The sequence below is a fragment of the Anser anser genome (genome assembly GCF_964211835.1).
Source record: "Anser anser genome assembly, chromosome: 6".
Classification (NCBI taxonomy): Eukaryota; Metazoa; Chordata; class Aves; order Anseriformes; family Anatidae; genus Anser; species Anser anser.
Window position 1 is genome coordinate 21,880,493 of NC_139726.1, and position 24,592 is coordinate 21,905,084.

General features: G+C 39.1%; 1 protein-coding gene and 1 long non-coding RNA gene across 8 annotated transcripts in view; one reads left to right on the forward strand and one right to left on the reverse strand.

Moving 5' to 3' along the window:
- LOC310901911 (uncharacterized protein) overlaps positions 1–24,592 on the reverse strand; it is a 65,165-nt gene that overhangs the window by 13,727 nt on the left and 26,846 nt on the right. For 2 of the 5 annotated variants that reach the window (XM_083842525.1, XM_083842524.1), the window contains exons 4-5: positions 12,840–12,907; positions 10,069–10,191 (exon numbers count right to left, since the gene is read on the reverse strand). In XM_083842525.1, coding sequence (XP_083698651.1) covers positions 10,069–10,191; positions 12,840–12,907 — 191 coding nt within the window. Of the gene's footprint in view, positions 1–10,068; positions 10,192–10,450; positions 11,857–12,839; positions 12,908–19,061; positions 22,351–24,461; positions 24,532–24,592 lie in introns of those variants that run through there. The other 3 variants (XM_083842526.1, XM_083842523.1, XM_083842527.1) reach the window with 3 other exon arrangements.
- The window catches only part of LOC310901918, a 41,922-nt gene continuing 23,435 nt past the window's right edge, over positions 6,106–24,592 (forward strand). The window contains exons 1-2 of one of the 3 annotated variants that reach the window (XR_014586306.1): positions 6,106–6,169; positions 12,458–12,530. This is a non-coding gene — a long non-coding RNA (uncharacterized lncRNA). Of the gene's footprint in view, positions 6,258–12,457; positions 12,531–24,592 lie in introns of all 3 variants that reach the window. The other 2 variants (XR_014586308.1, XR_014586307.1) reach the window with 2 other exon arrangements.

Below are 24,592 nucleotides of genomic sequence, written 5' to 3' on the forward strand. Positions count from 1 at the left end.
GAAGAGTACATACAAGTGACAAATAATTGATACAGGCACTATAAAACAAAGCAATTTGTTTATATTATATATATTCATAGCATTGAAGAAAATAGTCAAAAACGCTTCACAAAGCTTTATTAGTATCACCTGTTCAGAAATTTTGTGGGCTGAAAAACAAAAACCTTAATGGCAAAACTAGAGATGCTGTGTGAACCAAAGAAAATTATCTCTGACAACTGTACGTGAATCAAGTAAAGAAAATGCTGCAAATATGCCAAAAGGTTGATTTTATAGCAAGTAGGAAAGAAAAACTCCCAACAGAAAGAAGTCAGCATTCTCTAAGGTGCAAGATCACACCAACATAGTTTGTCATACCCATTTTTAGAGCCTTTTCTATAATAGGAACAAAATCAGTGGGCCTTACTTCTCTTGAAGGGGACTTTCCAGTGGCAGATGCAGAATGTGCTATGCAGTCACAAAAACCATCAGGTGCAACAGGCTACATCTCATCAATTCACCTCAGTGACAAAAGAAAATACCTTTCCCAAAAGAGTTCCTTCTGCACAGAGTAGATGAAAGCTCTAGAGAGCAGAGCTGTTCAGTAAGAGAAAAGTCATTTCCAAGATACAATTAGGGGAAAATTTTCCATCTTGTCCTTACTAAATACATACAGCCATTTTGTTCAAATGTTTCTACCTTCTATATTTTGAAGCACGGTTCAGAAAAGCAAGAACCCTCTGACATCTCAGACTGAGAGAAATGAGCACTGCTATTCTTGTATAGGTCTGCCTACTTGCAGGTGCTCAGTTGGAGGCTGGTGGTGAAGCTGGCTGAAGATTCCTCAGTTTTCAGCACAGGGCTGAGGCCCTTACAGTGCCAGGGCTGTACTTAGTCTTCCAACTTATAATGCCCAGACAGTGTAAAAGAGAAGTGGAAGGCAACCTGACCTGAGCACAAGGGAATGAAAAAGAGAAGAGTAAGAAGCAGAGGGTGCAAGGAGTGGGCAGGACTCAAAGGGACAGGCTGTAGACAGGGGTTATCTTACAGGATATGAACAAAGGAATAACACTGTGTGAAGCAGGAGCAGAATGTGACCATTAAAAAAAAACTTGCTTCCCAAAATTCAGAAGAGAACCCAGCAGGTCTGTGCTGGGGTTTACAGACACTGCAAACAGCTGTGAAACCCACTGGCAAAGTAGGTGGTCCAAACTGGAAAAAATAGCTTTCTCTAGCTTTCTGTTGTTCTTTGAACTCAACTAGCAAAGGCTTAAAAAAAGTAGATCTAAAAGTCTGCTATTACTGATGACCCCTTGCGAGCATGTAAACCACAAACATACTTCCACATGGTTAAAATCTGTTTTTATCCAGCAAATTTTCTTTTTGTAAGTGCAGGAAGTTTCATGTAAGTTCTCTATTTCATGTGCATGTTAAAATGAAATAAAATTAATTGCAAAATCAAGCACGTTAAAGTTAGAAGCAGTCAGAATTAGAGTTGTCTATGCAGCATTAATGTATTGAATTTTAATATTAGCTTGATCATAATGCAATTTATAATTTCAGGATCATATATTTTTCCCCTTAATTTAATTTGCTTAGGATGGATCAAGACATGAAAAAAGACTGTGAAGAGTATCATTAACCACATATTCGCTAAACCCATGAGTCAGCTCTGCAAAAAGAGCCAGGATTAGACATAATAAAAACTTGGAAGATTATGAATTTAGCTTAGGGAGAGATTGCTTGTTTCCTTAAGGGTCAGAATCTAGTCTTAGAAACCCATACATAATTTCTTATTATTACTCTGGGATAAGGAATAAAACCTTGTGCTCTGCCCACAGGGATTTGTTGGAGTTGAAATACCATCTCCTGCCAGTATGAAAGATCTTGTTTTTGAAGTTTTTGTTTTGCTCCTTCTAATGTCTAATATTACTGTAACAGGCATTCCTTTCCAGAGTCCAGCAGTACAATCTAACTTTGGTTCAATTTAAGTTTTGTAGCAGAAACATTACCCTTCTGTCCCTAGTACGGTCTCCTAAATCACCTGCTCCGTCATCAGCACTTGACCCTTCTCATTGGGACCCACAAAGTCGTGCCAAGTGATCTGATCGTATGACTCTCTCTTCATCCTCTCCATTACCAAGAGATGTGGTAGAGAGGTGACTTTGTTTATGAATACAGCTTTCACCACAAATGCAGCTAGACTGCAGGTGCCTTTTCTGGGAGATGTAAGACGGCTGTAGCCCATCAGCACTATTCCTGCAATCAAGGAGCAGTCATGTGGCTGTGGAGAAGCCTCATCCTTGACAAAGCTGGATCCTGCTATACCCTCCCTAGAGTAGTAACCTCTTTGAATGATGCAGGTTTGGTGAGTTTGTAATAATACAAAACTTCCATGAAAACAATTAACCCCCCCTAATTTTCTGAAACTTTTTTTTGAAACTGAATACAATACAAATGATGGTTTGTTTCTTTTTGCTCCTCGGAAGTTTCTATCTTCTTTTTAAAGAAGGAAGCAAACAATACCTTTCTGCAGCTACAATTTTCTTCCAGTAGCATATGAAAAATATTTTTCTTCCTTATGCTAAACTCCTAATATTGAAGCATCACATCCCTCTAACCTGAGTTAATTTGTATTTAAAGTTTTGTTTTGCCTTTTCAGCCTTCTAGAACTGTCATTAAAGTGTTTATCTAGTTCTCCAAATTATGTCACTAAAATAGGACAGTTAATTTGTATCTGTTTGTATAAAATCTTGAGGCAGCTTTAGTAAATGAACAACAAATGAAATTTGTTTCATAAATGAACAACCTCTTCTATAAAGTTAATACAAGTTCTTACCTCTCTGTCCAACAGCAAAGTTTGAATGACTGACTCAAATGGTAAACATTTTCCACTTACCTTTTTTACATATATATGTATCCTTTACTTACTATTTAAAACTAGTTCCTTCACAACTTTATCAGGTTAATAAACCTTTATTTGTAAAATTAAGTTACTATAACTTCATTTTTTAATCCTTTCATGTGGCTTTCTCCACCCTGAAAGTCTACAAAACCTTGCCTTTTTTTTTTTCAATGTTTACTCTTTCATCCAGTTAAACAATTTTAAAAAATCTTGTTTCAGCTCCACCCCTGTTTTCACCTGCTCTCAGTAATGCCTTGGTTCTTGTAATTGCCTGTTTCCATCCCAGGTGCACCTCCATGTGCCGAGCCTGGCTCAGACATGTGCAGGTAATTGGCCATGCAGGTGTCCTCATTTGGAGTTACCAACTGTTCCAAGTCAGCAATGCTTGTATAAAGGTCAAACAAACCAGTCCAAAGGGAAAATGTACTTTAGTAGCAGCCATTATAAAAGTATATTTGGGTTGCAAAGCTTTGATAGAATTATTCAAGTGCTGCTTTTGAGTGACTATGTGCAGATTCTGTGATCTGACTCCCAGTTCTTCAAGGAGTGAAGTATTGCAAGCACTCTGTAGCACTGTATCTACATGAACAAATTTAATGTCATTCTAGTTGTGAATGTTCATGTCAACTGGGTTACAGATGTTTCAGATTGGCCACACTACAAACCAAAATAACTGTAATTAAAATTTTCACATCGATGTGACCAGCAATTCGCAACAGAAAGCTACGGTCTGCTCTAGATGGTTAGGCCAGGTGAAAACTGGGTACTGTTCTTTCCATCTTATTTGCATAGTCCTTTGTTCTGTACTTCATATCTTAATTGCTGAAGATTAAAAAATTCTTTTGTTCCAAGCTAAACAAAACTGGAAAGCTATGTACATACAGATCCCTGTTCCTTGTTGCTTTCTCAGATTTTTTTTTTCTTTGTAAAACAAGTAGGAAGAGAGCAGAAGCACTATCAAGTCAGAGTGGTAGCATAAACAATTTATTGTTTTGCTTTGCATGGGTATAATGTCCGGTACACATGCAGTGAAGGAAAGACACCTTTTTGTGTTTTACGTAGGGATTCAACATGTCAATACATGTTAAGACAGTTGTATAGTACAAGCCGCATAAGGGTAAACAGCAAATAAAAAAGCAGGTAAACTTGCTTGTTTGGTATGCGTGTGAATAGCATAAACAGTGTGAGCACATTGCTCACATTAGACATGTTTAAACTCTGCTTATTTGCATTTGTTTTCATCTAGATCACTCTGCACAGATGTGGCTGAAAACACTAGAGTTAATAAAGCCTAAACAGTACCACTCAAATTCCGCCTCTGTAGACAAACACCTGAGAAGGTGTTTATCAAATAATGCATTGCTGTTTCCTAGAATTATTCCTGTAATCCAATTTATCTGCAAAAGTTCAAAGACTAGTAAAATGCTAAAATAGTTGAATAATGGAATCATTCCCCCAGTGTCGCCCGCCCCTTCTGATTCATAAAACTCTGGCTTTGGTCTGAAGAAATGTGTGGAAATGATTGCCTCTAACAAGAATGTGTGAGAGGTTTTGGTTCTGCCCCACTCTGAATAAAACCAAATGTGAGAACTTCAAGAAGTGGGGCTGCAGTGGGGCTGTACTCTCCCGTCAGCTCTGCTCTGAGCAAGGCCACTTAGTCTGTGACCGCTGTCTCTTGGAGGGGTTGCTGCGGCTTGCAGGGCAGAGGGCCTCTGAATGTCCATCAGCATGGCCACGCTCTAGGTAAATTGTAAAACGCATGTTCCAGCTATGCACTTGTATAACATTTTTTATATATCCAAAAATCTTTATTCAGTCTGGTTGTTGTCCATTAATATTTTCCGTCTTGATGGTCTTTTCTTTCAAGCATTGTTAAGACTCTGCTCACTTTGGGAACTAATTGCCACTGGAGTATATTTATAAGAACAGAAAATGCACATTTCCCTAGGCTTTCGTCTTCAGTACAAGGCCTGTCCCTTGTTTAGCCTTGTTTTGGGTAGACATGATGTAATTTAAGAGAAACTGAGCACTTCTCACAACACAATACTGATGTAATAAAAAGAGGTAGAACACAATGTTATCCTAATGACTTAGAATTCTTTTAAGGCAAGTCTTGATTCCAAACTGATAGAAATCAGTGGGAATAAGTAGTAACAGCTAGCTTTGGATTGAGTCACAAATGTTTAGTTTACTAACACGTGCACAAATCTGGCAGGACTTGGAGAATGAGATAGCTGTAAGTTCCTCACCTATGGTGAGGCATAGTGGTACTTGCTCCATGTCAGTGGAGCGGGTTCTGTTGAAGGAAGCAGGATAACCATGAGGATTTCTTTCTCCTTCATAACTAGAAGGAACAAATTAGATGCTGGATTGTAAACTACCTGCCTTTGACCTTTGTCCACAACTGTACTTCTGACTCTGATGGGTGTTTTATCATTGCATTGCACTATCTAAAGAATGATATATATATGACACATAGTGAGTGAATGGTGCCCAGCCACCTCACAGCAATTCCTTTAGCATTCTGCTCGTCTCCTTTGTAGGAGTTGAAGGATTAACCCAATGCCTGTGTCACTTGTGGAAAAAAAGAAAAGTATTCTAAGTAAATAAAAAAGGGAAGGAACATGTTGAGCCCATTATCCAGGAAGCTGAATTTCTGCTAAGATTGTCTTAGTCAATATAGTTCTTAATTTCAGTATTTTATGTATAAAAACCATGTGCCTGGCTGAAGCACAGTGACTGAGACTCAAGATGGAATTAAACCACTCTAGTTTTTTGTTCTACTGACACTGAGGATAGAGGACTACATTTGCAGGGACCTTAGTCCCTAAACAGCCTTAGTGATGCCCAACATTTCAGGTAGAAGAAGTAGAAGAGTTTCTTACAGAGGTACTTGAGAATCATGGGATATGGCTTCTCACCTTGTGACAAGACTTATCCAGAATTTGATGAAAATTCAGACTCTCTCTGTCATGTGGTGTGCACAAGTCCAGTAACAGGACAGGACAAGCAAGTTGAGTGACCTAGTATGCTCATGAATTCTAACATTAACAGCCCTTGTTACTAGCCTGAGGGACCTGTTTTAATCATGTTATTGATGCATATCATACTACGCGATACAGAGGGCTGTGGCTTCCTCAGGAACCAAGGGTAGAGGAGGAAATAAGCAATATGCTCTGAGTCATCACCTGTCTGTCTTTGAGACGGCCAAGAAGGGGACGGTGCGAGCTGCATTGATTTCACTGGTAGTGTGTGGACCGGAAACTCCTGCCTGTATTTATGAGGGTGAGGACTCAAGACTCCCTTCTTAACTCTATCGCTGACACATTGCAGAAGAGAGGTAATTAGATATGTTTTGAAGAGGTGTTCTAAGGTTAGTCCTACAAATAATTAATACTAGATTTTTTTTCTGATATATAATTGTATATCACAAGTATTTATGATTAGTATTATTTGTAAGTGATATAGAATAATAGTTTGTTCTAGCTTTTTTTTCAACATTGCTGCTGGGTAATGGATGATGCATTCTCTTGGAAGCCAAAGAGCAATAGTCCTGAATAGAGCTGAACTGAGGTTTTGTAGGTGAAATATACTTGGCCTAGAAAGATGTGAAGCAAACATCTTGTTAACGTTCACTACACACATTTTTCAGTAAAGATTTGCTGTTAGGAGACTCAAAGCACTGAAAGAGAAGTAAGCATTCTACAAAATGCAAAAGCATTCTAAAAGCAAACCCTACTTGTCAACATGTAGTTTATAATTTCTCTGTGATTCATTGGCCTTATTCATCTTACTAACTTGATTTGCTTACTAGCTTTTCTGACTCAATTATTATTTTTCCAGTGTTTCTATTCTCAGCTTAAGGCCCAGATTTCTGGTGTACCTCCTTAAAGTTAACTCCAGAAGACAAAAGTAAAAGTAAAAAGTAGGAGCTTAAAACCCAAGTTGTTCCACTGCCCACAGTATGTAAGGTATGACATGGACTGTGGTCACCCATGTAAAAGCTTTCAGAAGAAAGGCACAGCTTGTTGTTAGTGACAACAAAGACAGGAATAAAAGATTAGGTAATGTAGCGGCATGTGATATTTTTGTTTTATGTTATGTTTGTGTTGTATGTTACTCAGAGAAGATGTTAGTAAATGTAGCTGGAAGACAAATTTCCTGATGTAGGACTAGACACAGTGAGGTGAGAGTCCCAAATGGAAAAGAAAGGGATTTGTCCCTTTGAGATCAAATAATTCTCATGGCTTTTTATGTATGACCTCTGAAACCGTATGGTTTTAAGGTATCCAATCTGTGATTAATATACATATATGGTAGTTCAATAGCATGTAACTAATGTGAATAAACATTCTTAGAGAAAGGAGTACATTTGGAGTTATGGATTTAAATAGAAGGCACAGAATTAGGTAGTATAAGTTTTGATTCAGCTGTGTTTGAGAAGGGTTTGAAAAATTCTTGTTCCTGGAAACAATGAGATACAAACCTGTTTGCATAGTCAATCTCCAGCCAGAAAGGATTCCTGTCAAGTGAAATATTAACCCAAAGGAATGCAGTTTTCTTACGGCAATAAGCTCTTGGCTTCAAACAAACTGCAACGCAGAGCTAAAGTGACCATTTAAAAAACATATATGCATCCAGAAGATTGGATGGCTGTCAGACCAGAAAAGGATTATCCTATCTTTTAGCTATAGCTTACTTGTTTGTAACTGTACAGACTGGTTCTGTAGTGCTGAAAAGTAATTTCCAGCTGTATGGTGGCCAAATGTCTATTGCTTTGGTTGTCTCATTGCAGCAGGCAGGTGTTTATATTATTCAAACTATCATAGCAGCTGGTAGCTATATCAGTAATCTGAATGCTTTAGGATAGAGTAAGCTCAAAGAATATTTCCTTCACTTTCTCCTGGGGAGCAGAGTCTCTGCTGGAAGAGATGTTCTTCCTAAGCAGGGTCAGATTTGCACTGGATCTGTGACAGAAGAGGCAGCATGGAAAGCTGTGAGCCTGCTGAGGGTGATAGGTGTATGGTCCCAAGCTCCATTCCTTTACAGCATGTGCTAGATCTGCTGGTGAGTGCCAAGTTCAAGCTGCACCCATTGAACCTATCAGGTACTTGTTGCTACAGGAAATGTTTTTTAAGCCCCAGGAGGCATTTGTGCTAAAATACCAAAATACCAGCAGAACAACTCCTCATTCCTCCTGACAAGTGAGAAAGGGCTAAGCCTCTAAACCATAATCCAGACCATAATGTTCATGCTAAACTGTGTGTTTCCCTCTTTTTTTTTTCCTTTTTGTTCACACAGAGATCCATATGCGAAGTATAACTTTCTGTCATTGGGCTCTGATGTGCTGTGCAGGTGTTCCTATGTACAAATAGAGGAGGCTCATGTGTGCTGGAAGTCTCAGCTGTTGAATAATTAAAAAAAAACTTTGTTTCTCTGCAGAGTGCATTTCTTCCTCTGAGCACCCTTCCCTTCGCAGAGGCTTGGCAGCAAAGCCTAAGCATGGCTGTACAGTACTGTTCCATGTCCCTTTCTTGGGCAACCAAAGCTATTGTCAGATTTATTCTGGCACTTAGAATCATAGAATAACCTGAGTTGGAAGGGGCCCACAAGGATCATCAAGTCCAACTCCTGGGTAACACTTAAACCCAAACAAATAGTCTTCAAATAATGTCCATCAAACAAAAAAATTAGCCTCTTTCCAGGGAGTCCTGCTGTGGGTCCAGACCTTCTCCAGAAAAAAAGAAATCAAATCAAACAACCTAGTGAAGATATCTCAAGTCTCTGGCACAGACAACCAGCAGACCCAGCTTCCTGCAGTGGTTTTCTTGGCTTGAGGAAAGACAATGAGATTTATATTCTTCTCCCTTTTTTACTTTGCCTTTTTTAGAGGCAAAAGGTATGCGCTAAAATCCAACAGCACTGCTCCTTTTCAGCGTATTCCTTTCCACTGAGTTCTAAGCACACAAACTTCAAGTTCAGGCCTGAGCCCAGTGTCACTTACTCTGAACTTCTCCATGGCAATCTTCCATCCTCCTCCCATCCCTCTCCCTGCCTTTGACAGCTCAAAACAAAACACTACCCTCCTGAACATTTTGTTTCATGAATACAGGGGTGCTTTTTTAAAAAAGAAGCGTAGATAAAGAATCACTCTGGACCCTTTGTCCTCCATCCCAGTAGACCAGCACTCCACCGGTTCAAGCTGATATGCAGAAGCACCGTTGCATTACTCCTTGCCAGGAGGAGACTGACGGTGTTTTTCTTGAAGTAAAGCAACTTTCAGAACCTTTATCAATGAATACGTGAATCCTTCATTTGGGAGTAAAAATTCCACTTACAGATTCTAGTCTTTGTTCATATATGAATGTATTAAATAGAGGGGACAGACTTGCAGGAGGGCAGTAGGGAAGAAGGTGGTGCAATGTTTTCAAGCTTTTTACATGCATAAATTTTTGCCTTTGGAATGGCTAAAGTTGGGCACACCTCACAATGGACTATGGAGAGATTAACAGTAGGATTGTTTTGCTGATTGTTGTGGTGGGTTTCAATCCAACCATGGGCTCCTATAGATCCCTTAGGACTAGTGTCTTATTGACTAGGAAGTTAAGGGGAGGGGAGATGAGAGGAGCTAAGCATTACATCACAAATCTTATCTGCCTGTGGCCCTGAAATGGGAATTTACTCATGGAAGTTATCTGACCTTAAAAGATAAGTGAAAGACTTTATTAACAGCAATGTCAAAATTATCATTACTAGGAAGCTGAGTTAATCCACTCAGAAGAATGGGGCAGCTCCCTCTGCTAGCTTTTATTTTCTGTTTTTCACAGAGTCATTCTAACATTCATTTCACTTTGGATGATGTTGCAGTCATAGCTGAAAGGAAGAAAATATTTCCTCTGCAGCCTCATCTTGCATTATATGTGTGACTATAGCCTCAGAGAAGGACTGTTACGGACAGTGTACAGGAGGTATCTCAGCTCTCATTAAACAAAGAACATTAAATGTATTGCACAAAGAGTTACTGTGACTGTCACATATAGTTAAGCCATGCTTCTGCTGCTATCAATACGCAAAAGGCAAGATGTTAAATTTTAGTATCATCACAATTTTGCCCACCAAAAAGGTGGAGAAAATGAATCAAAGCAATCATTTTGCTTTCCATATTTCCTCTTTTTATCTCATACCTGTCAATATTGACCCAGGGAGGAATTTCAGTCCTCGGCATATAACTTGGCCAGTGGCTTACAGGTTGAGTTGGTTGAAGACTCTGGCTACACGTATTTGTAGGCCCATAGATTGTGTTGATTCTAAAGATAAGAAAACAAAGATTTCTAAGGGACTAATTATTTGAAATACTAGGAATTTCTGCCAAGATCCTTTGTTTAAGTAGAAAATGGGGACTTCCTCATCTTGCAGAACTGAACTGAGTGGATGTTCCTTTAAAAAAGATAAAAGAGAGAAAATACAGCCTTAAAGGAGATTTGTAAATGCCTGCCCAATAGGAGGGACTACTGAAGTCTTCTGACAGCATATGGAATTTTCATAAGATCATCTTTCTTTTTGCAGATGAATGGAAAACATAGGGCCTGGAACTCTACCCTCTGCAGTCAGTGATAAAATTGCCACTAACTCCATGGATAGAATGGATCCAGATGTGATGGAGATTATTGTTATTACTCTTAGTCTATACTTCAGTAGCTTCAGAAGTCCTGAGCAGGTCACATCTTTTCCATCATCCATGTCACAGAAATTCTTCTTGTAGTGTCAACTACTTTACATTTATACAATGCGTATTACAGTTGGGATGCAGCCAAGTCCAAGCCTTCTGCTAATACAGGAGTAGAGCATTTAGTAATCTGTGATCCAAGTGTACCTCGTGGTTAAAGGTATTGCAGCACTAGTCAGAAAAGAACAAATGTGGCACTAAGGGACATGTCTTAGTGATAGGACTCGGTAGGTCATATTGATGGTTTGACTTGATGATCCTGAAGGTCTTTCCAGCCTAAATGATTCTATGTTTGAACAGACAATCTCCTTCCGTTGTCTTTCTTTCTCTTTTAAAAAAAAAGATGTTCCCAAATATAAATATTCACTGATTCCATGTCCTGTTTAGCTAGTTCTGCTTTGATGCTGATGTTAAAAAACAACAAAAAAAAACCAACCAACAACACAGTGAAGGTGACTGACAGATAAATTAACTAATTGGACTTCAGCTTGCTTAGATCTGGGTGATAGCACTGACCTTGTAACTTGGAGCACTAAATATATGTATAATAAACAAGTAAGAAAATTTAAATTTCAAAGAGAATCTGTCACCCCCATATTTATGGAAATGTATCCTGTTGTTTTGTCTTCATTATGACCTGTTTATCTTTTATCATATTATTTGTGATCCAAGTAGAAACACATTCTGGCATCTGTTCTATGCCAATAGTTGCTCTTGCTATGAACATGCTTACATTTTATTGCATTGGGCTATTTGCCACTTTATGTAAGATACACCAGCTGCTCTTGCTCTTGCACAACAGATTACTGTATGCAGAACTCTGGTTTTCCCCAAAGCACATAACGCTTTGTAAAATCCGGACAACTAAGTCTCTAGGAAGTGATTTAAGTTATATTAAAACTGTGATAACTGAGAACAGAAACAGCCTTGAAGAACTGGTAATGAAAAGCTGCTACTCTAAGGGAAGATTGTGGTTGTGGGCAGCTGTTTTTTTACTGTGGGTTATGTATATTCTTACATTCTTTTCCGTACTGCATTTTCCTAATACTTGCTGCTTTCCTTAAATTTGACCTATAGAAAACCATGATGAGAAATATTAATAATAAACATGGAGGTAATTTCTATTCTGATTTTATGGCAATGAAATACATTGAAGTCAGTTCAAATCTACTTGACAATAAAGTCCCTGAATCCTCTTTGTTGCATTTGTGTGACAGGTTTCATTCTCTTTTTTCTTGGCAACGTTCTGCACAGGAAAGAAACGTTATGCAAATAAAAATTCCAAGTGGTATCCATAGTTGGAAATTATAACAAGATAAAATTATAACACAGTTGGAAATTATAACAAAATTTCTCGACATCTGGGGTGATATAGGTCAGACCGTGCTATCACAGAGCTAAAGCATGCTCATTTTCAAAGGTGTAAACTCTTCTTCAGCTATATTTTTAAACCAATTTGCCTATGGTTTGGATGCAGAATGGCTGCAACATCATATTAATTCCAAATTTAAGCACTTTCATTGCTTAAGCAGTAGTTGAACTTTGCTGTTTTTGACAAGGTGTTTGTGATTAACGTGCTCCTGAGTGTAAGGTTGTATTGGCAATGCTGCTGCTGCAGGAAAAAGTCAAAGTATAATTGGTCTAAGGGTGTGCAGAGAAGCAGCAGGGGATGCTGGTAGGGATAGTAAAAGCTCAACAGGGTTACAAAAACCTGCCAAATCTCCATCCGCACTGCAGGGAGCTCCTGTGGCTGCCAGGGAGTAAGAAAAACAGATGGCTGTTGCTTTTGAAGCCACTAACACATTTATTTCTTAGCCTGTTGTGTATTTTTTCTTCTTCCCCTCAAGTTTCCAACTCCTGCAGTAGCTCCAGGAGCAACCAGGCATTGGCATACATGTTGGAAGGAAGCCATGCAGGCGGGTGAGTTTCAGCTGAAGATGATGGTTGCTTTGTTTTGTTTTCCTTTTCCCCAAGCTGGCTCCACAATTTGGCAAAGGGATGTCAGGATTAGAAATAGTAGGACTGGAGAATCTGCCAGACCCTATTAGAGGGAAACAGGCAGAGCTGTAGTAAATGGGGAGATGGAGCAATGCCAGCAGGAGCGTGGGCGTGGGGTTTTGGATGCAATTAGCATGGCCGGCTAAACATACCCTAGCACGGACACTTCACAGTTATGTGCTGAATAGTTCTCTGTATTTGTGCTTATTTTCAGAGGGGTATAGTTCTTACCTGTAGCTGGGGCCTTGTTTTGGGTTCGGAAGTGGGTTCACAGAATGCTCTAAATCAACTCTCTGCATCTAAAACAGAAGAGCATGAGACAGAAAACAAATTAGTGTTTAAGTTCATGTTTCCACTGGATTACAGCTATTCTTAAGGGCTGTAAGACTTTTTTTCCCCCTTAGTTTTCTGGAACTTCTAATACATTTGTGCACTGTTAAGAAGAATAACAAAACACCAGTTTGAAGGAGGACAGAAATGTGTAGGGTGTTTAATTTCACTTTTAAAACATCACTATGGGAGCTTGAAGTAAGATTCAGACTTGGACTGAGTTAGCAATTCAACAAAATACATATGCAGGTTGACATGCAGAGTAATAATGGCATATGCTTTGTCACCTATCCGAGGGGAAAAAATCTGCCTTTGTGCAGGTTTCTGATTGTTGATTTCAACCAATGAGTAATTCATGCTCTTGACAGATGTTTCTGATTTAGGCCAATGAAAGCTTATGGAAGCTTTTTCTAGGCTCTGAGGGAAGAATGCCAACCCAATCAAACAAGCAAATTTGGAGTTTGGCTTCAGAATTGACTAGCAAAGCTGGATAATTTCCTCTTGCAAAACCTGTGTGCCATCATTATTCTATGGCAACCTAAAAAATTGATAATAAGTACTAGCTTGCTATTTTTGCCATTTAATCATTTAGCCACTATTGCCATCTACCAAGTGAGACACTAAAGCCACTTATTCAAAGGCTTGTCTGGCTTGCCGAAAATAGCACACAATTCCTAAAACAGCAAAATACGATGCATACAGCTGTCCCAGCTACATGAGTAATTTTAACAAATATTTCTAGATGCACAGCCATAAAACAAACTCAAGATGGCTCTGTGTTAGCTGATATTTGCCTTTTAAAAATTATTGTTGTTGTCATTAACATCATGAAAACAAAGTAATGGGACTCACTAACACAGGCCAAACACAGCTGAAAGGACCTAGGTCAGTAACATAATGTAACAGTAATATCAAATCCACGGGGTTCGTCATCACAAACTAGACCTTGATTTTGTCAGCTGGATAGTAACTGCAAATTTTTTCTCAAATTTCGTCTGTTTGATGCTCTAGTCCAGTATTTGTAGGATTTCTAGTATGGCAAAGCACAATGTCTATTTGGTTACACTCCTCCTTGTACAAGAGTAACATTGCTGGAAGATGCAAAGCTTCGTAATTTTCAAAAAAACACATTCAGTGATTCAACTTTCTCATTATAATCCTTAAAAATGATTTGACAGCAAATGTTTGGCACAGGAATAGTGGGAGTCCAAAGAGACTGTGTTGGTTGTCTTCACATCACTCTGTATGACAGAGTTGCCTGTTCATTGGATGGGAGAGCAGCTTGCTCCATTTGCTTCCTCCAGGCTGCAGCCCTGAATTTGTCACTTAAAGCTTTCAGATACCACTACTAAAAAGTTAAGTGTCAAGTGTTGAAAATATTTCATGAATTCCACCAATGTCAGCACTATGTTCATAGTAATGTTCTGGGTGTGTTAGTATTTGGAACCCAAACTGAAGCTAAGTGTAAGGTCTCTAAGGTCTTTAAAATCAACAAGTGTAAGGTCTTTAAGATCAACAAATTAAGGGAGTGGGGGAAGAGGGGATTGGTCAAGGATATCCAGCATCTAAATCTTTGAGAGAGATGTGTCTTTTTCATTTATGTATGATGGTATAGTTTATCATCATTCTTTTGTATGCTCTCTGGTTTATGAGCCTCATGTGGGAAAGCTAAATTTAGCATAAAATAGCCATACTGCATTAAATCACAAAAAGAAAAAAAATCACATTAATAATTCCTATTAAAGTGGGATTTATGACTCAATGGTAAGGTACTTTAAAGCTATAGTTCAATATTTTTTATTAGTGCTGTAGATCATGCTCCATCAAACTATCACTTAAGTATATACCAATAGATGATTAAAACACCTGTAGACATTGATAAAGTCTACTTAGAATTGAAATTATCATTCTGTAAAATACATAACATTTCTCAAGAAAGGTTGTGTTATAGGTGTAGATATTTAATTTATGGTTTCTACTTAGGGATGGTCTGTGATTAAAGCACTACATTATTTCTTTGCTTGTAGCCCTGAGTAACCCTGTCTCCCTTGCAGCCTTTGAACCTTCAAGTTGATGAAGGATTTGATGCAGAGTGCAGAACACGAATGAACATTTGAAAATGAGTGGCAAGGATTTTCTTGGCTCATTAATATTAACACCATTACCTTGTGGAATTAGAAATTAGGAATTAGAAATAAGAGAGGCGTTGCTTTGTTACTCTCAACTCTTAACAGTCTTGGAACTTTATTTTTTTTATGTGCTGTAGATACTGGCTTTATTCCCCTGCATAGAGAATCTACATTTTCTCCCTTAATTTACAGTGCTGCAGAGTGGTATATGCTATAAGAGACAGTGGACCTCCTGAAGTGTATCTGGACCTCTGTCACGATGCTGTTGTTTATCTGATCTACCAGAGCCTGTATTTTTGGAGATGAACTTTGGAGTTCAGTTCCCATTTTGTGCAAGCCTGGTTATATGTGAAAACGCACTCTCCCATTTTTTGGTGGGCCGAGATGGGCAACTTTGTTCATTGCTATCATATGTATCTAGTACTTAGTGCTGCTTCTGTGCAATAACACCATCACTTACTGTGGGACTGTTCCTTGAACTGTCTTGAGTGTCTAAATGGAATTTGTATATTAATTAATACCTTATAGAGGGTGAAAAATTCTGGCAAGAAGTGCTGTGTGATGCCTTATCATCTGGGTGGACAGTTAGGCACAAGAAATTTGAGAACTCTGAAGCGGGGTGAAAAACCTTAGTTTTTGATTTCCTGTACTGTTCTGCTACTGCCTATAGAGTGTAAAAAGCCCAAGTCACCTATCTCTCATCCAGCAGTTGATGCAGATGTAAAATCTCATGGTGGTGGATTTGGGTGTGTGAGGGGAAGTCATTTTATCAGTCTGAGAATGTGAGGTAAATTATTTGACACCTGCATAAAATGGAGAGTGGGAGAGCTGCATGCTTTCCCATTAGTTTGACTTTGGGATGGGAGAATTTTCTCACAGCAGGGGGTTAATAATCTCCTGGCTGCAGGCTTTGAACTGAAAATACCCACCACTCTCGGAGCTAGGTTCCTCAGGCTTTATGTGGGATTATGGTGATAACTCCATGCTTTAATAAAATGTCATCACTGGGATTTGAGCAGGAGCTGCTCAGAGCATGCCAGCATAAACGCTGGCCACAACGAGACACACAGCTCTCAGCACTGTTCAGAGCAGAAGGCTGCAGGCCAGCAAACAGGCAAAGCTTCGAACTGCTGCTGAGGTTTTAAAGCTTGGACATGTTTAGAACTAGATTTTTATAAACGCTGACATGGTAAAGTCTTCTGGATTTATTTCACAGGCTGCACTGCATATAGCAGTGAGGCATGTTGTTTAGACACTGAAACCTATTTTGATTCCTAAGGGAGAAAAAGAGAAATCAAATGCTTAATCAAGGCAGCGTTCAAATTCACAATGTCTGTGAAGGAGGAAAACCTGTTTGAAAATACTTCTAGAGATAGTGAATGGAATCCTGCAATAATCATATTATATAATTCAATGTGTGCTTGCAGCCCAGAAAGCCAGCCGTATCCTGGGCTGCATCAAAAGCAGCATGCTCAGCAGGGTGAGGAAGGGGATTCTCCCCCTCTGCTCTGCTCTTGTGAGACCCCACATGGAGCACTGCGTTCAGCTCTGGGGCCCACTGCACAAGAAGGACATGGACGTATTAGAACAAGTTCAGATGAGGGCCACAAAGATGATGAGAGGTCTGGAGCGCCTCTCCTATGAAGACAGGCTGAGAGAGTTGGGGTTGTTCAGCCTGGAGAAGAGAAGGCTCGGGGGAGACCTTACAGCGGCCTTCCAGTCCTAAAGGGGGCCTGCAGGAAAGCTGAGGAGGGACTCTTTGTCAGAGAGTGTGGTGATAGGACAGGGGGGAATGGCTTTAAACTAAAAGAGGGTAGGTTTAGATTAGATACCAGGAAGAAATTCTTTACTCAGAGGGTGGTGGGGCACTGGAACAGGTTGCCCAGAGAAGCTGTGGATGCCCCATCCCTGGAGGTGTTTAAGGCCAGGTTGGATGGGGCCCTGAGCAACATGGTCTGGTAGGAGGTATCCCTGCCCATGGCAGGGGGATGGAATTAAATGATCTTTAAGGTCCCTTCCAGTACAAGCCATTCTATGATTCTATGATCACTTCAATGGAATGAGAAACCCTAAGGCATCCAGTAAATCTTCCAAGCTTTCTTTCCTTTCATTTCCCCTTTAGAGCTAGAAATGGAGGAGATAAATGCATCTTGTGGTTTTCCCCTGTCAGTCACGTTGCGGTATATAAACATGACCTCTGCTGAGAAAGTCCAAAAAGCTTTTGTTTGTTTTGGTCACAAAGAAGACCTTCAAACTGTGACATCTTCAGGGAGAAATGTGTTCAAACAAGGCAACAGAACCGCCTTCACTGTCTGAACCTCCTTCCTGAAATGCGACCTGTATCTCAGTTCAACTCACTCACCCAGGCAGTCCCTGCAGACTTGCCTCCACATGCTGTCAGCCTGGAATATTTTGAAGACAATGTGCTAAAATCCAAGAATGTACCAAAAGTTTCCCAGTGACCAAACACCCCTGAATTCATCCAAATGTTGATTGGAAATGCTTCTTATTAAATGTTGTAAATGTCTTGTGGCTATACTGGGAAGCTACTGCCCTGCTAACATACCCCTCTGAATGTGGGTGTATGCTTATTATTAAAAAGCTGCTGAGATTCAGTCACACCAACAAACCTCCCTCCCATGCCACCCTGAAAGGCCTGCTTGTGTAATATGACCAAACCAGTAGAAATTGGTTCTTTCTGAGGAACATACAGAGAAAGGACTAATGTCTTTGTGTGTGTACAGGACAGCATGAAAATTGCAGACAGATATCTACTGGTTGCTACTCTCTTGGGCTGAATTTCAACAAGTGACAGAAAGACGTACCTGTGCATAAATCCCACTTCAGTCAAACACATGTTTAAAGAATGGCTGGAACATAGCCGTTATTAGAATACATGCAACAATGCTAGAACTATTTTTTTTTCTATAGCATTCATTAAGCAACCCACTCCTGGCTACTTCTGTACTACTGCATCTTATTTTTAGAGGGCATCTGGGACAGTGATGGTACAGATTGCTTACTGTGACTCTCTGATAAATATGAAAAACATTAATTTATAATCAGTAATCCCACGTAACTCTGTTCTTTTTGGTCAAGAATGTCTTTTTCACATGCTTAATCTTTTTTGTATGTGCATTCCTTAAATAAACTGAATGGTCCATTTTTTCTGCCCAGGGTTTCATTGCTTAGGCTATTGTAATCATGCCTTACTGGTCCTCTGCTAACTACATTAAAATTGCTGTTGTCTGTATATGACCACGTATGGTTTCTTAAATGTCATTACTAGAAAGATCTATTCTTAGACAGTGGTCAAGCTTGCAGTGAAGGGTCAATTTTGATTACATGGTTTTAGCATCTGGCTCAGCTCATTAGATCTTTTGGGATTGTTTGGTCTAGTTGCCTAAATCTACAATTGGTAGCACAGCTGTTGCTCAGCCCTGCAGTGGACACGCAGTGACCACAATGATGGTACATTATGAGGTGGTTTGTTTTTTTTTTTTTGAGAAAAAAATGACGAATCTCTATTAAACAACATACTCTATATTGAAATCATCTATTTTGTCATCTAATATTTCAGAATTGTTTAAGCTAGTGCTGCAAAGGAGCTTAGCAATTGCATGTGACTGATGCCTGGTCAATCAGGATAAGCACAACCTTTATTATAGTTTTGAAATTCTATATGATGCCATCAATAAATCTTTGATGTACAGATTTACACTTGCCTTAATTTTTGTTTGAAACCTTAGTGATAGGGAGATGTCATGTGGTTCAGTATTTGTCTTTCAATCATCCAAACTAACCAGGTGTCCAGATATCTCTATGAATTTTCAGTGTGAGAAAACTGGGACAAGTTTCACCTGATGTGTCTTGTGCATCATGTTGGGAAATATATACATGGATAGCCAGAAATATTATGAAGAAATGAAATAAACTTATCCAGCAATAAATTAGCACTTCTGGTACTGGCTGGCTTTCAGGTCTGGATCTGCAAACAGTTGGGAGATCAAAGGCTGAGACTTCTGTATTTTTTTCTTAATCTAATTTTGCATCTGCTTCAAGCAGCAGAGGTATTCAAATTATTGACAGATATCAGGACATCTTCATTCAGCCTGTTCAGGGGCATTCAGAGAACCTTACAAAGTGACAACCACATCTCTTTTCTGGAGTGTGCTCTTTGTTCTTGCAGTATAAATCTCACATTTAAACCCCATACTAAAATGCTCTGGCAGCTTCTCCTAAAAGATTCATGTTATAATGTCTATTTGGCATCTACAACTGTTTTTTTTATTTAAAATGTTTTCATATTCTTTCCTTTTTGCAGCAGCAGCATCATTGCCGGACAATAATACCTTGTGGAGTTTTGTAATGGTTTTCACAAAAACCCTGAAGCAATGTTTACAGAGATTATGCTTTGTACTAGCTGAAATTATGTTGATGAGGGTTTAGTAACATGAAATTAAGAGGCCTATTAAGTGATATACATCATACAGGCTTTGTTGTCTGACGAGTTGGTGGAATGTGAAGAGGAGGAGCGTGTGGATATGGATGGCTACTCTGACCAGTAGCCAAGCTATGATTTCAGAAAGAACACATCTGATTTTGTCTGAGGGAGCTGCCTGAATTTGCATCTGCGGTTCCTGTAGAAATAATGTCTTGAGATGAAAATGTGGGAAATTTTAATGGAGTTCCTACTTTTTCCATACATTTTTTTGTGGACTGTACCTTCCCAGAAAGCATACTAACAGGTAGGGGATCCTGAGAACTGACAGAAATGCTGCTACAAGTGAAGCTCCACATGAGTTATCAACTTTCTTTTAGCAGGGTTCAGAGTTTCAAGAAAATTAAGCAACTGATAAATGGGTCACATCCCTGACTGGCCTTAGGGCCAGCTGCCACTTTGCACACATGAGTGCACATGAGTCATCTCAATGCCTAGGGGAGAAGGTAGCTCCCTGAGTGAGGGTAACATGACAGCTTGCTGGAAATTAGACAGAGAGAGGGGCTCTGAAGAAGTTTATAAGCAGAACAGGTGGCAGAAAGTAAGGGGTAATCACACATTTTAAATTAAAAAGAAAAAACACTCTCTGGGGGCTGCATGGCCTCAAAATCTTCTGCTAGGTGCAGGAAGACTCCTGTGAGATAGAACACATCGGCCACCTAGCAGCCGTCCTTTGGCAGGCTGCCTCTGTATCCACAGATCCTGCTCACTTAGTTTACCGTAGGGGGATTACATGCTTCACTGGATGTCCACCTGCTGCATATGCAGCAGTCAGCTCCTGAGGACCCACTGGGAGTGCAGTCAGGTTCTGGTTTTCGTTTTTTGTGTTTTTTATCGTTAGGATTTATTTGGGATGTATGCTGTATTTTCTTGGCTGAATACAAGGTCTAATGAGAAACACGTAAGAAATGAGCTGCATAGTTTTGCTTCTTTTGATAAGATGGGGTTTAAGGATGCAAGTCCTCAGCTGCTTGATGCACTCTTCTCAGATCTTTTTTCACTATTCACTGTTAAACTTTTCCTACTAGATGGCTGAATTGGCCTGGAGAAACAGATTAGCACTCTATGCTGTCAAAGTAGCACTGATCATGAGCAGCCTTAGGAAGTCTAGAAAGCAACAGCACTTCTATTGCTTATGAGCTGGTTATTTGTATATGTGAAAAATAATGGAAATAATGTGAATGGAAAAAAATCATTCTCCTGTACTTTAAAAGTCTCTCCGGGTCTCACCTACAGGATTTCAGTGCAGTAAGACTCCATTATTGCAGAAAAGATTTTATCCTTTCAGGCAATTTATTTAGGTGCTAAATAGGAAGGGAAACAAAGGAATCTGTTAAAAACCTTAACTTCATTTTCAGTACTTCATCTTCCTTCCTTGCTTCCAGTTTGCCATTGCTTCAGCTCTGGGAAGCAGTGGTCTTTCTACTTGCCTTATATGAGCAGTTGTAAGAATCTTCTCTGTCCATTTCCATTTTTCATTTTTCTTTCCATTTGTTTTCTTTTATCCTCCCTGTTTGCTGTTCATAGTGACTGACCATTCAACTTTTGAAATATTGCTGGCATTCTTATTCTCCTATTCACTCTGTACCTCCAGTCCCCAGACGCTGGAAGCTGGAAGTCGAAAAGCCAAGGCTCATGTGGCAGGTGGGCAAGTGCTTCTTGTGCAAATACAGTCATTTGCATGTGAATGTGTTCATTTGCACACAAATGCTTTCATTCATAGGAATAAAAGGATTCTCTCCATGTGTACCATTTGTGCAAACAAAAACTGGATTTATGAAACTACTTAGAAAAGTAGGGGAGAGGCCAGGTCTTCTGCCATTTTGACTTCAGTATTATGTTTGCTATCAGATACAATATTCATCTCTGATAAGATGTTCACCTCTGATACAATAACCAAAATCTAATTTTCAAGTACTATTGATTTTAAAGCTGTTTACCACATAAGGTAAGGGTTTTCTTCCCATGGTGTACATATACTGCCATATGGTGTAGATCCAAAGTGCCCAATCCAAACTGGAACCTTGGAAACTACCATACCATAAACAAAACAGATATTTAGAAGGTCAAACACAATTTCCTCCTAAGAATGGTTGATACAGAGAAGAAACTGAAAGCCTTCCACCTTGTTTAGTGAGGTAGATTAAAGAAACATATGTACCAGTGAGCTTCTCTGACAAAAAATACTTAATATTTGAGCTGGAACCAGTAAACATGTAATTTTTTACATCTACAGTAGACAAAATTTCTAATTAAGGTTGTAGTTTTGTAATACCCTTTACTGAAGATCATCTTGAGCATATACAGTCTTGCTTGCTAACCGTAAAAACAATGCTGTATATAGGTCACTTTTATATCAGGAATTACCAGTCAAATGCAAAGTATGTCAGGAAACCCAAATGGTAGTATGTATCTATAAAATTTGGGTGCTGCCATCAGCAAAGAAGAGGGTACAAAAAGAGGTGAGGTCAGCCAATGCTTGATAACAGACTACTGGCAACTCTTTTTAAAGATACTTTGTATTTTTTGAAGTGGATTTTGGGAGGTGGGTAGGAAGAATTGTTGGAGGATGGTACTTGCTTAAATTTTTAGAAGTTTCCTCTATGTAATAAATGTCAAGATCTTCAAAAGTCCTCCAAAAAATCTAGTATGACTGCTGCTAATCTTTGCCATGAGAAATCCCAGAGCTTGGAATCTTCCACTGCAGAAGCTTCTCTCTGGACTCTCTGAAAGACTTCCATGTCAATTCTACTTGTCATGGCTCTGCTCAGTTCAGGATGATCTGATGAAGGTAAGAAGAGGCGTTTTTGGTGGCTCTAAGACATTTCATCCCAAGACCATAATTTTATTCCTGTGTTGGTTTAGAAGACAGAAAAGATTATGGCGGGGATATAAAATTCTGTAGTACCAGTTTATTTCTGTCTTGCAGCACCTCAAGGCACTCAACTACATTCCTTAGGTCAAGAGCCAAAGACAAGTACTGAAGATGCAGATATGGCAATGTTTATTAACTGGCTTTGCAGTGTGTCTTCATGCAATAACCCGTTCTGCACACCTCTACTGGTTCAATACTTGTGGAGGCTTTATAGTCAATACATTACAGTACAGTATGACTGACCATAGCTATGTTACAGTTGGTTCTTTTACATATGCAGGTTTTAATGGAACTCAGTAAAAGCCCGTATATGAAAATTAAAAGCCCTTATTAGGGAAGATTACAACCCAGAAGTTGAGCATCAAGATGGTCACTATAGGGAGACACTCATCAGCGTTGAAGTTGACTAGGAATCTATTGCTACTTCTGGTAAAGAAAGAACAAATAACCCATCAGGCAGAGTATGATGTCATGAGATTGTCTTAAAATCCATCTAACTTACAAAATTCTCAGAAGTTAAATATTTTCAGTGGTCTAAACTAGAAGCAGGCATGGAAAAAGTAAAATTCTGCCTCGTGCCTTGCACCTTCTCAGAGGCACCTGGTAGCAGCGTAGAGGAGCTCTAACACTTTTATAAATCTGGCACTTTAGCCAGATAATTTATAGTCATTACAGTCAATATGTGTTTCAAAAACCCAAGAAAAGAATAGGATGGGGTTATTCCTGGCTAGTGTTTGGAAAGATGAAAAAGAAATAACAGGAAGATGTTTCACAGCTTTTTCAGAACCACAACTCAAAGGAATCATTATAAAGTGAAGTAAAGGCCAGTGTCGCCGCCTTGCACAGAAGGATCTAAAAAGTTTTTGTATTTTCTATCTCTGATTTCATTACTCCTAATAACTCGTTTCCTGATGGAAGGTAAAGAGGCACCTGAAATATAGATTTGAGTCCTTTTAGTTAAACCTTTATCCCTTTGTCATAGCTGGTTTTTTTCTTCTGTAGTTCCATTCATCTGCTCTACTGGAACTTTCAGTCGCATGGTGTTAAAATATGGCTGTTCTAAGCTAATATGCATTAACTTTTTAAAACCTGTTTTATACATAACCTATTGTATTAATATAAAACGTTAAGGCCATTTTTTCATTTCCTGGGAATGGCCCATTACATTGTGAGCAATCTACTCTTGCTTTTTTAGAAAAGACTTTGAACTCAATACAAAAGGAAAATATAATCATGTACAACTATAAAGACCGCTTTTTTCCCTTTTGTGCAGTGTAACAGAGGTGGATGAGTAGCATGGTAATGAAGAGATGGACCGTCTTTATTAGCACACTCGGTGAAAGGGTTCTTTTCAGAACTTCAACATTTCTTATCTTCTTAGTTTTCATGACGTCTGTTCGGACTCTTTCCTTTTCTTGACTTTCTTTTAAATATGTCTAACAGACTGGCAAAGCCAAGCCAGTTCATCCTTCTTTCCAAAGAACACTAGATACAAAGTCTAGTGGTTTAGATGCTTCCATAAAAGTTTTTCATATATTTAGAGAAGTATTGCTGTATTGCTGTTTGCATTATTAGGATCTAGTCACGTGTATATCTCACAGTCATTCTTCAATTCCTCTAAAAACAAACACAACTGAACACTTGCTATGATGTTTTTATACTATAGTTAAAGGAAGCTAATGAGATAGGAAGTTTCTTTGAGTAACAAAATAGAACTAGAAATACCACTTAACCCTCTAACCTAGAAATTGGTTAATACAGTAGATTTGTGGAGGACTATTTGATGATCTCTCGCCCTCTTCTACGATGTGCTCCACAACCCTTTTTGATATTTCTCTGCTCCTCCTCCATGCTCCCTATTTTCTGGTGTTCCTCCCACCCCTTCTGCTTCAGTATTCTTTGCTATATAGACAGTTCACTTTTAATCTGGCTCAAGTTAAAGAATTCTAATACACTAAAAGGAAATGGCCATACGATTGAAAAAAATCACTCCAGGCAGCAGAACAAATGAAAACTACCTTCCCTACTTCCATACTGGTACAGCAGGAAGTATCCGATCATCACTGTGTTGAGCTCTGAGGAAGGAACCTCAAGAAAAACAACAGAGAAACAGGAAGCAGTACTTATTATCTGAGGTTAGAAAATTGGA